Genomic DNA, 15,333 nt, shown 5'->3' with positions numbered 1-15,333 from the left:
AAAATCCAGGACATTGTGTGTAAAGACACGTGCATGGTACCCAGATAAGCTAAAGGCAAAGGTCTGGTGTGTCAGAGATCAGTCCTTAGCCTGAGCATATTCTGGATTCCTCTTCATGTTTATACGGAGGTTGTCTCACCTCTCCTTACCGTCTGTACAATATGTGTTTTTAAAAAGTAGAAGGGTCAGAATTTAATCTGGGATGCCAGGAAGGAGGGTGTTGTGAGGAAGCTTGGTATTTTTGCTTACCCATACCACCTCAAGCATTCAGCCTGTTTGTCACCATCACAGGAGTCCTAGCATAGCCTTCATTTTAGAGATGACTCATTTCCTCTCCTGTAATGCTCTTACGTACCAGCACTAATAATACTTCCACAAGTGGAAGTCATTATTACAGAGGACTGCTGATAAACTGGCTCATTCTACCTTGCCTCTCAGATGGTATCACAAACAGCAGCCTCAATGTTTTATGTTCTGCTGGAGAGAGTAATTTTGCTTTCTACCCCAGAATTTAATTAACTTCCAAAGATGTGCCTGCATCCATTTGGAAACTGGTAGCATTAACCAAATAAACCCACACAGTGTTTTCTAAAAGACATTTGTTCCTTGAGCCTTTGTTTACTGTGAACAGTCTGGGGCAGGATCTTGCTGTCTCTGTGCCCTGTGTGTCTGTAGGAGCAGCCAGGAGTGTCACACCTGGTGCTGATAATAAGGCAGTAACGTGATTCACATGATGAGGGATAAAAGCTGAAAAGGCACCAGCAATCACTTTTCCAGGCTCTGGTGCTGGATCTAAGTCTAGCACTCCACACAGCATGTGTTTTGCTGTAGAGAAAAGGGCATGACTTTTGGCTTTTTCCTGGTCCTGACATGTGAATCCTGAATCCTGATGTCTTTCTTTCAATGTGAAGCCATTTTTTAAATGGCTGGTGGGAGAGAGAAGGATGTAATGTGGCTGGTGACAAATGTGGCACTGGATGATCGTGTTGCTGTTGTAGCATATGGCTAACACCAGCATGGGAAGGATGTTATTTTAAGACCCCTCCTTTGCTAGTGGAAGCGTGAGAAGCAGAACAGTGAGCTGTCTCACACAGCAACTGAGCTTTCATGGTAGACATCAGTTAACCTGATTTTTATATTAAAAAAAAAAAGGAAAAAGGTTTGCTTTGTTTTGAAGAGCCTTCTTTGCCTATGTCTGGCTACACTATCTAAAGGGAGGAGGCTGGAAATAGAAAGGAAATGCATCCTCCAGGGACAGCCTGGCTGATTTTTCTCAGTCCTCACTGGATGCTGAGAGCCTGCTGCTAAGGAGCAGAGGATGTCGACACAGTGGGTGCCCTGGGCATGGCTGGATGAGCTGCACCTTAGGGATGCTGGCCATCCTTGCCTCTGCTTCTGTTGCTGAACCGAGAATGCAACATTTCCCCCCCCAAAAATAGTGTTGCTCTGCTTGGGAGCTAATTAATGGAGTCTTTGCTTAAACCTCTGGGGTCCCAAGCAGGGAACAAAAGCCTTTTACTGGGGAATTAGGCAGGAGAACTGGTACTTCATGTTGCTTGTCCAGTTCTCCCTCTGCTGCCCCACCAAGGATGCTGAGGTTGTAATTTAATAACCACACGGGTGGTGCATCCCAGAGGGTTTCCTGCAGCACCTCGTGCAGTGGGTGGAGTGGGAGCTGCTGGGAATGGGGGAGCTGGTGCTGCACGCAGCTGGGAGGGACATGGCTGGGCAAGGCAGTGATTCAAAGATGGTGGTGGGAAAACTTCTCTTATAGCTGTTTTCTTTGAAGGAGAGGGGGTGTGAGGGATAGGGAGGGAACTTAAACTTCTCTGGCATGGGGTGGGAGCCAGCTGTCTGTCTCACACTGTCCTGTATTGCTGCATCTCGTCAGCCAACCCTCCTTTTGGTCCCACTTCTGATCAGGTTACCACACGGTGCAGTAAAACCACTGCTTCCTTTGCTGACTGAGCTAATGGAAACCCCTTTAATAATTCAGGGGATAAATTCTGCACTTGGAGGGGTGGATTTTGCAGGAAAAAACACAGAAATACAGGTGGTTGTTGGGTGGGCTGCATGGGGGTTGCCTGTGCTGACTGACAGCCCTGTGGCCTTTCCTGTCCCCAGATAGTGATGTACATAGGCCAGGTCTCCAAGGACATCCTGAAGTGGCCTCGGCCTCTCTCACCACCTGTCGTCAAGCTGGAAATGAGGACGAACGCGGAGTATGGAATGCCTTCCACCCACGCCATGGCAGCCACAGCCATCTCCTTCTCCTTTTTCATCGCAACCATGAACCAGTACAAGGTAGGGGGTACAAGAAGAAAGGAAGGAAAAGAAAATATATGTCTTTAAAAAAGCACGTGTCTGCTTCCAGCAAGCTACACAAAGCTGGCAAATCCAAAGCTGTTGCCGCTTCCAGAGGAGCTCTGTATTTATTTTCACAGATGTGTACGTATTCTTTCCTGTGGTTACCTGTAGCTGGCCAATAATAGACACAAAAAGAAACTTAGTGGAAATCTCCTCTCTTTAGCATGAACTGTGGGCAGGCTGCACTGCTCTGCCATGGTTTGGTGAGTTCACTGTGCTTTCTCACGTGGGGTGACTGTGGAGGGAAGGTGCCCAATGCCAGAATTTTGTGCTCATCCCATGCCTGCCAAGTCACTGCTGTATGTCAGGACAGGCCAGCTCCCAGGGAAACCAAGGGGCTCTGTGTCACCTGTTTTTTGTATGAGAGGAAAAGCATCCTTGGAAATCCCCTGGCTCTAACATTTGTTAGACTAACAGCATACAACATGATTTGAGAGCCTGTTTGCCGGAGAAGTAACAGCAATTTCACTGCACTGGAGCTGTAGGCTGCTTGGGGATGTTTCATCATTATTTTCCCTCATTATCTAGAAACTCATTTCTCCATGATGATTATTTTCATTTCATGTTATGAATCCAAGCATGCGTTTCCTGTACTCTAGCAATAATAACTTCCTGGCTGCATTGTACTTAAGCATGTTTCTCAGCCCTCTCAAGTGTATTTCAAGGATAAATCCATGTAGCCAAGCGGGCTTGCAGTACAGCCAGGGGGGTCTTGCTGTCACAGTGTCCCTGGGTGTCCCCCCTTGCAGTGCCAGCCCTGTGCAGGGAGAAAGGTGGCCACTGTTCACTGCGTCCTGGGACTGCAGCTCATAGCAATGGGGATCTCTGAGTTACACTGAGATCTCTGAGACAATTTAACTTCCAGACCCCTCTGGTCCCAGCTGTGAAGTAACAGGCTTTTCTCCTGCCCACAGCATGGGGACAAGTGAGCAGGTCAGTCGTGCCCAAAGCTGTGCTGCCAGCCCCCTGCTCCCTGATCACTGTGTGGGAACTGATCAGAACAGCTCGACTGTGGGATGGGGACAGGAAGCCATAAGATGGGATATTTGTCATCCTTGGAAGACCAGATCCATCCCATGTGCCAGAGCTGCCAAGAAGACCTGGTCAGCAGCACCTTCTCCTCCTCTTTAATCAACAAGTGACCACTGGGACATGCAGCTCTTCACAGGCTGCCTGGCACTTCTTGGAAGCTGCCATGAAACAATAAAACTGCTGTCAAATAATTAAATGATTTAATTGCCTCTATTAGGACAGAAAAATCTTCCAGAACATTATGCTGCTATCTTCTCAAGCTGCCCTAAATATCAATTACTGATCTGGACTAGCTCCCAGGCTGCTCGCTAAGGGGGGAGTAAAGTGGGTGTAAATCCTCTGAAGGCTTAGAGAAGCGAGGAAAAGTAGTGTTTTATGAACTGGGAGTGACATCTGCAGCTGGGTCTGTGCTCTCTATTTGGTGGTTAGAATATGCTGGGTGAAAGCGTCAGAAGAGAGTTGTTATGCTTAAAATTTCCACAGATGCATTTTTGCTCTGACCTGTGGCCACCCCAGTGAGTTGGCAGCCTCTGGCAGAAGATGGAGACTTTGTGTCAAATTGGGTGAATTAATTTCATTTATTTGTATTTTGAGTTGGTTTATTTTTTACAGAAAAATCTCCTCTTTGGACTGAAAGGAACCCAGCAGCCCACTCGGTTTCAGGATTTGAATGAGTGGATTATGGGCTAATATGTTAAGTTTATTCTTTACCAAATGTAGGAGGTTTTTTTCCTTTTTAAACATTGACTTATTCAAATGCTTCTTTCGATGATTGCAGGCCACTTGGAGAGGGAATTAAGCAAAAACAGCTTCATAAGAAGATGATTAAACTTTTAAGTGTCACGGGGAGGAGCGGTCCTGACTGCTCTAACAGCCAGATTGTGGTTTCAGCCCAGACATTGATTCTCCCCTCTCAGCCCACTGCTCGAGGACTATTGATCACACATCTGCTCAGGCTCTGGGACTGTCACAATCCCCTTGGCTGAGCTGAGGCTGCAGTGCAACCTTGGACATCGTCTGTACATACTGTGACTTTTTCCTTAAGGTCTTTAGCACTAACATGCTAAAGGTAGATATTGTAAGGGAACAACTCTGCAAATGCCATCTGTTTCCCAGGATTCCCCACACTGAGACTATATTTTTGCAAAAGCAGCACCACAGGTAATGAAATGACCTTCTAGGAGGATTGCACGTTGGCTGATGTGGGGTCTTTTTTCAGGTCAGATTAATCTCTTTGGGAAAGTACAGGTCAGGAGCCACTTCCCAGCACGAGGTCCTTGCAGACATCCTTAGGTCAGTCCAGCTGCTTGGTGTAATGAGTGTATTTATTTTAATTTTTTTCCCTTTTCACAGTATCCATTTGAACTTGGCCTGGTAGCAGCGTTTGTGTTTTCGACCCTGGTGTGTCTCAGCAGGCTCTACACGGGGATGCACACAGTCCTGGTAAGGATGCCCTGCACCAGCCCCATGCTGGTTGTGCCTCCAGCTCTGCTTTCCTACAGCGATTCCCATCTCCCACTCTCCAAATGATGTGTGACCTGCCTGGGCCATGCCACCACAGGGATATAAAAGTTGTGCCACTGAATTTCAGGCTGTGCATTCAAAGGAGCTGTGAGGAAACCCTCAGGCTATTGCTATTTGAGTGCACAGGGAATGATTTATAGCACTTGGGAGAAGCACAAGCGTGCGGAGGCTGAGGAGCCGGGTGAGGTCGGGGTGGCATCTCAATTGTAGTTCTCTATTTTGAAATTTTAATTGTGAGGAATGTACTTGGGTAACTGACGCTGATCCTTAGCTAAGCCTTTTGTGCAACAGTATCACTGTTTTCAGCGAGAAATACTCGGGGCTGGTTTAGCCTGGGAGTGTCGGGGCAGGAATAGCAGGTTGGTGAGTCACGAGGGTAAACCATGGCAAGTGAGCTGCCCTTGGGGACCTGGGGGACAACAGGTCTCCTGTTACCATACAAGGGGCACTTATAAAAATATTATGACAAGTTTCTTGTTTTCAGCTGGAAGGAAACTAATTCTTAAAGGACTAAGATGCGCAAATACTTTGTCTGAAAATAATCATAAAATATCTGTGACTTTATATGACAGATTTGTTGGGCACAGTTGCTTAGAGACATCAGTCCTGTTTTAGGAACAGATTTCAGTGTACCTGTGATAACACAGTAACTGGTTCCTTCCTGACAAGAGCAAACACTATTTATTTGTTATATACAGTGGTCAGGGTGGTGGTCCAGCTTCCCAAGTACGGATAAAAAATCCTGGCTACTTCCCTGCAGGAGTTTGATATGCATTGTTGGTTGCATGTGCATAAATAATTTAATCTTTTTTACTAAGCAGTAATTATGTTTGTAATGAGACTTGGTGACTGTAAGAAAGGGAGCCCTTATGAGATTAGGGTTAGCTATAAAATATAGCTTGACCTTCCCTTTCAGGCCTAGTGGATCAAAACAATAACTTACATCGAAGCTGGAGACACCCTTTCTTGGCTAGTGACCTTAAGTCAATCAGTAAAAATTCTTTGCATACTTCTCTTGCTGGTCCATTATAATGAAAGACTCCTCTAAATTTAGATGGATTTTAGGGTAAAGAAGAAAACGTCCTTTGTGCTTTTGACATGGTAAAAAAGGGCTTTAAAATAACCAAAAAAAAGCTCCTTAGTTGACGTGGGAGCAATGCTGCCTTTCAAAAGGGCAAATGTACTTTGCTGGGGTCTTCATCCCATATGTGCCGTGGTGGGGAGTGAGATGGGGAAAGGCCCAAAGATCACAGCTGCCCAAATGCAACCCCTCTCCCTGCAGCAGTGTGCAGCAGCTGCTCAGCCAAGCCATTGGCTGGAAGAGCCTCTGGATTTTTAACTGAGGTTTTAATACAAAGGATATAATTATGTATTAACCATCATATTTTAGTAAAGTAAGTGGATGGGTAACATATATCCACCAGCTTGGTGTAACTGAATTTTTCCTGTCTGAGGAACCACAAGAGGAGTGACAAGGAGGGTTGCATTGTGCTTTGCTACAGCTGTAGCTTGGGTGCAGAAGCTTGTCTTCTGGAGTTTCAGCTCTACAAATCAGTTTGTATTTCAGCACCACTGGTCTCGCTTTTGAATCAAGAGTGGTCTCAGAAAGCACAGTCATGTCAGTAGAAGAGATGTTACCATTGAAGACTTTCTGGAGAGGTAGTAAGCTGGTATGAGAGCTATCTGCATCATTATAGCTGTACCAGAATGAATACTATGCTTAGGGAAAAGGGAATAAACACCCATTGCCTGGGCCGTTACTGGCAGAACATCACCCAGCCAAAGAATGGGGTGGTAGCAATGCACTTGCACTGCTTAGAGGTAAATTAGTTACAACAACCCACCTTCACCGCCTCAGAATGTCCCATGTGTGTGGAAAGGCAAGGTCACTTCTTTTAGGTCTTAGATGATGGAATATGAAGGCCTGGCAAAGAGGGAATCTGGAGTTACCTGGAAAGGCCAAAGCAAAAATTTGGACACATTTTGAAACAGTGAATCCGTAAGGTTTTAGGAGTTATTTTTATGGAACAAAAAGCAATTGGAGACAATAAGACTGGTCGTTGTTTCATTTGCCTTTTTCATCAGAGAATTGTATTTTAGAAAATATCCCTTTGCTTGCCATCTTAAAACATTGGCCCAGTTTTTGGTCCCTGCCTCAGTGCAGTGAACGAGTTTTCCTGTCTCAGCTGTTGAAGCCTGTCCCTCCAGAGCCACAGCTGATGTGGTGAGAACATCACTGGTACTGCAGCTGCCCTGAGTTACAAGCAATAATTCCCTGTGCTGACCAGCACTGTGTGCAGGGTATAGGGAGGAGTCAAAAGGTCACTTTTTATGACCAAAAAGAAACGTGAAAGTTGTTTCTGTAAACAAAGTCACTTATTTTTCTCCCAAGATACACTGATTCAGTGTTGATGCATTTACTACTGATGACACTGTGCTCAGGAGGGGGTGTTCTGGAGCCTCCACCTTGCCCCTTTCCTGTGCTGTATTGCAGGTTTTTTAATAGTACCATTAATCCTGAAATTATCCTAAATATTTTAAAGCTGATCAAGAAACAATATATTCACATTACTTTACACACTGTGCAGTACAGTCCTTGGGGGGTGAAATAAAGTAACCTTTAGGAATGGAAACCAAATAAGATATTTATCTTTAGGAGACCGGGTGGAGTTTCACATTAAATGAAAACATGAAGGTAACTCAGGCAATAGGTGACCATGTACAAGACAGAATGGGAAAAGTGTGATTTTTGCTTTGATTGGCAATATCAGGGAAGGTGCTTGAGTGCCAACATGTTTGAAGGTTAGCCTGATGGATTTTGTGAGTGTTTGCAATTACAACTGTAGATTCAGTGGGAAGAGTGTAGGAGGGAGGGTCTCACCTCCAGAAAGCTTTTTCAATCCTACACCAAACTGTGCTCTATGACATAGTGAAATAAAAAGCCAGCAAGAATGGCAGCTGGTGATGGTACTCACAGACCCTGATGACAGGCAGGGAGCATCTTGAAGCCCCCAGTCCTGCATCCCAGGCATCACCTGCAACTGGGTGTTTGCCTCCGTTGTTTTTCTGTACGTACCTGGTGCACAGCAAAACAATCTGAATGAGTGCAGCATTAGAAACCCCCGGTGGCCTGTTCTTAGGGCAGCAAAGCAAACTGGCAGTTCTCCACTTAAAATCCATGAGAGCGAAAAGGGGCAGATGTTTGGTGCTATGTGGGAGAGGGCCGAGCTGCAGAGCAGTGGGGGGCCTTTCGGGGAGGCAGATGGAGCCTGTGGAGGGCTCATCTGTGCTGAGGAAGTTGGAGCATCCCAGCAGGGGATTTTAAGCTTTGCCGGTAGTACTGCACCTTGAGCAAAATTCGTGCCTGCCCTTATTTAAAAATTCCTTTATAATTGTGGGCTTGGCGAGAGGCTAATCTGTTTACACAGGCGTATAGGAAAGAATGTGCTTCCTGGGAGTGCTAACAGCAGCTCCACCCCCGGGAAAAACTCGGGTCCTGCTCCAGGGGGCACAGCAGGGAGGGTCCAGAACAGCAGCGTTTCTCGCAGAAATCGGAGCCGACCCTCCTCTTCCCATTTGCTCCTTAGTTTAACAGGCAGGGGGGGAAATAATTAATTCACTGCTAAATGTCTGTATAAAGGGTTGGTCTGGAACATCTCTGTGTGTTCAAAAATTCAAAGCTGTCCATGCACACCAGGACCGAAGAAGTCCCCACAGACTGCCGTGGCTGGGTGTGTCCTGAGCTCTCCAGCAGCTTTTAGTAAGCTTTAAGCTCCCAATATATGAGCAGCCGATATATTGGTGGATAGGGGTTAAAAACAGAATAAACCACTGGCCTCCAAACTTTTTTGTTCAGTAAAAAGTTTTGAACATACACCACCTATACATACATATATATTTACTTAGGAATTGCATACATGTACTACTGTACTGACACATGTTATAAAATATGCACAAAATAGACTTTAAAAATGTAAGAGAGGGATAAAATAAACAGTACTTTGAAAAAAATATGTATATTTTATTTTAGTCATTAGTGGTGCCAAAGCTATGTTCTTCCCCCAGCCCGACGGGTTGCCTTGTGCACCCCATTTGGAGACCACTGGTATAAGACACTGGTTGGGGCAGAGCTGGTTATCTGGGTCCTGCTTGAAAGCTACAGGAGCTGTGTTACTGTACTGGGACTGAATGGGGAGTATAATAAAATTCAGAAAACTTTAATCAGGTTTGTAAATAGACACTGTCTGCAACCGGGTTGGGAACTGCTGGAGTTGGCTGGGTAAATCTGAGCAAAGCCTTTGTGAGGGAATGATGATGTTTGGTTACATCTCTTTAATTGGGAAAGAAAAGCACGTGAACAGCTTTTGAGTTCACTCCTTAATCACCCATAGAGGGGTATTTAGGAAGACTTTTTCTTCTAATATGAGGGGGACAAATAACAGGGTGGTAAATAGAGGTACAGAGTGGGGATGGAATTTCTGAACATCAGTCCTGGGAGCAGTCCTCAGCTCTTTTGTGTTGAGGTACTTAGTGTTGGACCAAAACATGCTTTGCATGTAAAGTTATCACCTAAAAATTGATATAAAAAGAGGAATTATTATGAAATATGGACAGCTAATAGTATTTTACATACTAGATATCTGTGAACAACTTTGTGTATTTCCATGGCTATCCTCAAGTTATGAATGAGGGAATAAATGTGAGCAGAAATTTGTATTAGGAATATGCAAAATGACTCTTGAAGTTGCTTAAAACCAAACATGCTGTGAATCTATTGCCTGGAAGTTGTAAAGAGCTGAAGTTCAGCCATACTGGAGTAATGCATTTACCAGAATGCCATTAAATATTTCTGTTGTGAGAAAGTCCCCTCATGCCTGCCTAACTAAAAGTGAAGTTTGCATAAATAATTCATTTTCAGACTGTGACCAAGCATGGTAGTATTCACACTGCCATGATTGGGTGAAAAAGAAACAACCCTGAGAAGAGGGACATTTCTGTCTGTGACTAACTTCAGCTTTTGCAGTGTATTTTGTGGCTAGAGTACTAACTCTGCTGCCTCTGAGAGCAGCACAGGGAAACTCATTTTATTGCTTTTTACCTGGCTGTTCTCATACACACGGCTTTTGTTAGGGTTACCTCCTGTCTTCTTTCCCAGCTTTGTAGCTGACAACAATCAAGTTCTTAAAACACCTTATTTGCCTCTTAATAAATTAGGGTTTAATTATGTGCTTGCTTCAGGCGCTGTACTGGAAGCCAGACTTCAGTGGCTTGGGCAACAAATTCCCTCTTGATGTATTCCTGCCTGGCAGTGCCTGCCTCTTGCCAAGGCTGGCAGAAATCATGGCACACGCACCCCGTCCCACAGCTCTGCACTTCTCATCCCTGGAGCTTGTGTTACCAGGATGGGAGCTTGTCTCTGACAAAGGACAGCATCTTCCCATTTATGCAAAGCAAGCGAATGATAATCCTGCTGATGTGATGAAATTACTTGTAGGATAATGGGAGGGGAAGGGTTTGTGTGAAGGCAGCTTACTGCGAGGTTGTCCCTGAGGTGGAGCTGTGTGTGTGCCTTTTCCAATCCGGTCATAGGTGAAGAGTGCCCTTAAAACACGAGAGTGGGTGAGGGGGAGAATTTCACTTGTTCAGGGGAAATGTATGTGTCCACAGATACATACAGATACGCATGTGTCTGGGTTGGGTTTTGTTTAGCACAGGCTTCAGGTTGTCCCTGCACATGAATAGTACCATCACTGTGAATTCAGTGTGTTCCTCCACCCACCGATGCAGATACTGGTCTTTTATCATCACCTGAATATCTTGTTTACCTTCCAGGTCTCACAAAGTTCCTAAACGTGATTTCTTTGCAGGATGTGATCGGTGGAGCACTGATTTCGGCCGTGCTGCTCGTGCTCTTGTATCCTGCGTGGGACATGATAGATCACTTGCTGTTAACTAGTCCCTTCTGCCCACTGCTTTCCATAGTTGTGCCTCTTCTCTTATGTTACAACTACCCCAAACTAGACTATTACAGCCCTACTAGGGGAGACACCACTACTATCTTAGGGGCAACAGCTGGAGCAACTGTGGGATTTTGGTTAACCAACCAGTACACTGCACCAGTCTATGCCAGCAAAAGTTTGGAGCTTGGATTTCCTCTGGTCACCAGCAAATTGGTGGTTGTGCTAGCCAGGTTCTTTGTAGGCATCTTAGTTGTTCTACTGACGCGCTGGCTCATGAAGAGCGTGGTCCTTGGTGTGCTGGGTTATCGGTACAAGTTTCCCATTCGTGACCTGGAAGCCCGGAGACGACTGGAAGTTGAAGTGCCCTATAAGTTTATCACGTACTCCTCAGTTGGCTTCACAGCTACCGTGATTGTGCCGCTGCTGCACGAGCTGTTGGGGCTGAAGTGAGCTCAGCACCTTCCTCACTGAGCGACGGGCGGCACCACCACTTCAGAGATGTGAGAACTCCATCAAGGCTGGTAACTTGACCAAAAAGTGTTTTGTGCCTTTCTGCACTGGTGTGGTGGGTTGACTCTGGCTGGATGCCAGGGGCTCACCAAAGTCGCTCTGTCACTCCTCAGCTGGGCAGGGAAAAGAAAATATAACGAGAGGGTCATCGGTTGAGATAAGGACAGGGAGAGATCTCTCAGCACTTACAGTCACAGGCAAAACAGTCACGACTTGGGGAAATTAGTTTAATTTATTACCAAACTAATCAGAGCAGGAAAATGAGAAATAAAACCAAATATTAAAAACACCTTCCTTCTTCCTAGGCTCAACTTCACCCCCAAATTCTCTACATCCTTCCACCCACCATCACAGGGGGATGGGGAATGGAGGTTACAGCCGGTTCATCACATGTTGTTTCTGCTCTCCTTCTTCCTTGGGGGTTGGATTCCTCACATCCCTCCTCTGCTTCAGTATGGGGTCCTTCCCGTAGAAGACACCTCTCCAAAAACTTCTCTAATGTGAGTCCTTCCTGTGGGATACAGTTCTTCATTAACTGCTCCAGTGTAGGCTTCCCATAGGGTTGCAGCCTACTTGGGGCATCCCCCTGCTCCCATGTGGGATCTTCACAAGCTGCAGGTGGGTCTCTGCTTCACTATGGACTTCCGTGAGCTGCAGGGGGACAGCTGCTTCATGTAGTCTGTGCCACAAGCTGCAGTGAAATCTCTGCTCTGGCACCCAGAGCACCTCTTACTCCTCCTTCTTCAGTGATCTTGGTGTCTGCAGAGTTGTTCCTCTCCCATGTCTTCACTCCTCTCTCTGGCTGCAGTTGCACAGGTTTTTTTTCCCCCTTCTTAGCTGTGTTATCCCAGAGGTGTTGCCACTGTTACTGAGGGGCTCAGCCTTGTCCAGCAGTGGATCTGTCTTGGAGCTGGCTGGCACTGGTTCTGTTGGACACAGGGGAAGCTTCTGGCACATTCTTAGAGAAGCCACCCCTCACTACCATGACCTTGCCACACAAACCCCAACTGGCTGACTTGGAGGAGTCACAGGAATTGCTGGGCACAGATAACTTTGGGTGAGAAATCGCTGCCCCCACTGTGTCCCATAACTAGAGACCCCTGTGGTCCAGGTGGCTAAAGATGACAAGCACAAAGCCAAAATCCCTCCCAGAGTGGCAGCAGTGGCTGGTTTGCTATGGGGTTCAGGGTGCCAGGGAGTGTGGCTGTGCTGCTCCCTGCCCAGCTGTGGGCCTGTTCCTGCTGAAGCAGTAGAGCAAGCCAAGGAAGGGCTCAGGTTTGGGGCATGGGAGAACAAGTGACTGGTGGTGTGGGGGAAGGACAACCATCCCAGAGTGAAGTGCCATCATCAGGCAGATCTCACAGTGTCTTCTGATGGCACTGCCAGAGCTGGCTAGTTCTTTGTGGATGGTTTTACCCATTGCAGTTCAAAAAACCCCCCCAGACATAAAACACAAGGAAAATCTAACACAAAACATTTTATGTGATTTGTAACAAATTTATCTTGGATATTAGTAAGAAAGCCTCCACTAAGAGATCATTTGCCCACATACAACTGAGCACAGTTATTACCACAATACTGATGTTTGTGTTCAAACTGTTTAACTCAGATTAATCTCCCCTGTCTAAAGGATAGGGAAAAGTCCTTCCTGTCGTGCAGGGATGACAAGTAGTGTCCAAAAACTGCGTTGTGGAAGGAGCTGAGTAGTGACTCTGGTGACTGCAACGTGTGGCAATAATAGGATGCTATCATTTTCTAGTGCTGCACAGCATCACAGTTGGTCTTCCATGCATCCTGCAATACTGTTTGTACATTTGTAGAATAGCAGGTTAGGAGTGTTCATGGGAGGGTCATCCCTATAACTCAGGCTGCTTATTTAAAAAAATATATATCAGCTGTTGGACCAATGAGCTGTTGAGAAATACAGCGGTGAATGTGGTCTGCTTGGCTAGAAAAATGTTACCATGCTATTGCTGCAGAGCTTCAAGCATGGCCCCCGTGCCTTTCCTGGCAGAATCTACAGTGAGAGCCAGCTTTTTAACCATGTACACTTGTCTTCCTGGCTGCAAGGAGAATGAACTTGAAGAATGTAAAGGAGGTTCTTTGCCATCAGTTGACTGCTTGGATAAACGTGATCAAGTTCCAAAATGGTACCTGGGAGTTCTTCTGAGGAGTGGGAGGCATGCACATGAAAGGGCTGTGCCACTTTAAAACCCAGGGTGTCCATCTCCAGAAGAAATGCAGGTAGAAATTTTAACCACTTTTAGATTTGTTCAGGCTGTGGATAAACTGTTTTATATCAGGTTGTGTGGACTTCACATGTGCATGCCAACAGCTTCAATGAGCCTTTCAGCATGGCACATGCCCAGTCACACTTGCCCTTGGGTGAGTGCTGGACTCTGACCATCAAAGCCATGGGGTTCCATCCTCACTCTCTCTCCCTCCCACACACCACAAAGGTGCTGCCATCAGGCTTTAAAACACCTTTAAAACCCCAGTGTTAGAAGTGCTGTATGATGTACAGCTGCTGTGCAGAGCTGGAGCCCTGTGGAGGGGCCATATCACAGTGGATGGGACCAAAACTGGGAAAAAACTTGGCAGCAAGCTGTGTTTAAGCTGGGGAGTGGAATCAGTCCCAAGAAAGGCATAGTTTGACAGGGACATTCATGCAGCTTTATGTGTAAAATTTCTGTTTTGATTCACAGCTATTTTGTGCTACAAAGATTTTATAAATTATATATAAATGCTGCACAGGTATTTTTATAGTATTAACCTGCATGTGATTCATGGAATAAATGCAAACTGTATTTGGTTCAAATTTTAAAATATATCTATTTTGCAGAGTTTGGTGTTTGTCTGTTCATTTTGTGTCCTCTATTGCTACTTGTAAATGACTGATGTGAGGGGAATGAGTCACAGTTTAAAGAGATTCTCAAGTGCAACCATGCACCTCTCTTCCCAAGCTGTCCTGTTTGTGGCCACTTGTCTTCAGTCCAGCTGAGAGTTTTGGCTCCTACAGCAAGATCCTGATCTTTTTAAAATATATATATAAAAAAAGACTGCTTATCTACTAATGATTGTTTGTTACAATCTTTGCAAATGAAAATGGACAAGTTGCCTGTTATTAGTGATAAGGGATGTTTGGGCAGTGGAATCTTCTTCACCTGCAATATCTACCTCTAATAGACTAAACAGTTAATAGGAAGACAATTTAAGTTAACATGTGCAATTATAGTGGGACAAACCATGAACTGAAGAATATTTTGCATTCACTGAGCAGCCCAACAAGGTTTTGTGGCCAAGGATGTGTATTTGAAACCAGGTAGAACCATGTCCTCCCCTCAGCATCATGCCTTGCCTGGAAGTGGCATGGCCCTGGGCCCCAAGTGCCCACAGCTGATCAGAGTGAGCCCAATTGCTGCAACATCCCTTGGCCACCTGGGCCAGGTACAGGTTTCAGCTGGGCTCTGTGTTGTGTCTCTGCTTGTGGGATGCTCATGGGACCACAGCCATTCCCACAGGGCCAGGCTTGGAGAGGCAAGTCCTCTAACAAGGTAAGAGACTTCACCCTTTCTGTATTCATTAACCAGGTCCTCATGGCAAACCCGTGTGTGTCTTTGCTGTCTGTGGAAATGCTCCCCACCCCTTCATCCCTGCAGTGTGTGTGCCTCTGCATTTCCAGTGTGGTGGTAGAAAATGAGTTTTTGTGGTGGTTTTGCTGGTCATGTTCTGTTCTCAGAAAGTCACCAGCTGAATCCTCTTGAGTAGGCATGCTCAGATTTTAGAGTAAAACACTGTGTTTGATGTGAACAGGATAGGAGGTAACTTCCAGAGCATCAGCCTTGGAGCCTGGGCTGTTGAATTCTGTCTGTCCTGGTCCAGTGCTACAGGTCTCCATCCTGTGGCTGCCTACAGCTGGAGGGGTGGTGCAAGGCAATCT

The 15,333-nt window shown here is 45.8% G+C and overlaps 1 protein-coding gene across 1 annotated transcript in view; it reads left to right on the top strand.

Annotated features, from left to right (window-relative positions):
- The window catches only part of SGPP2 (sphingosine-1-phosphate phosphatase 2), a 34,768-nt gene extending 23,240 nt beyond the window's left edge, over positions 1–11,528 (top strand). Inside the window, exons 3-5 of the mRNA XM_032698488.1 lie at positions 2,125–2,304; positions 4,753–4,842; positions 10,791–11,528. Coding sequence (XP_032554379.1) covers positions 2,125–2,304; positions 4,753–4,842; positions 10,791–11,333 — 813 coding nt within the window. The 3' untranslated portion in view covers positions 11,334–11,528. The remainder of the gene's footprint in view (positions 1–2,124; positions 2,305–4,752; positions 4,843–10,790) is intronic.
- Positions 11,529–15,333: the final 3,805 nt, after the last annotated feature.

This window comes from Chiroxiphia lanceolata, chromosome 10 (assembly GCF_009829145.1).
Source record: "Chiroxiphia lanceolata isolate bChiLan1 chromosome 10, bChiLan1.pri, whole genome shotgun sequence".
NCBI lineage: Eukaryota > Metazoa > Chordata > Aves > Passeriformes > Pipridae > Chiroxiphia > Chiroxiphia lanceolata.
The sequence above is the reverse complement of the archived record's forward strand: the minus strand, read 5'-3'. Positions and strand labels throughout refer to the sequence as shown.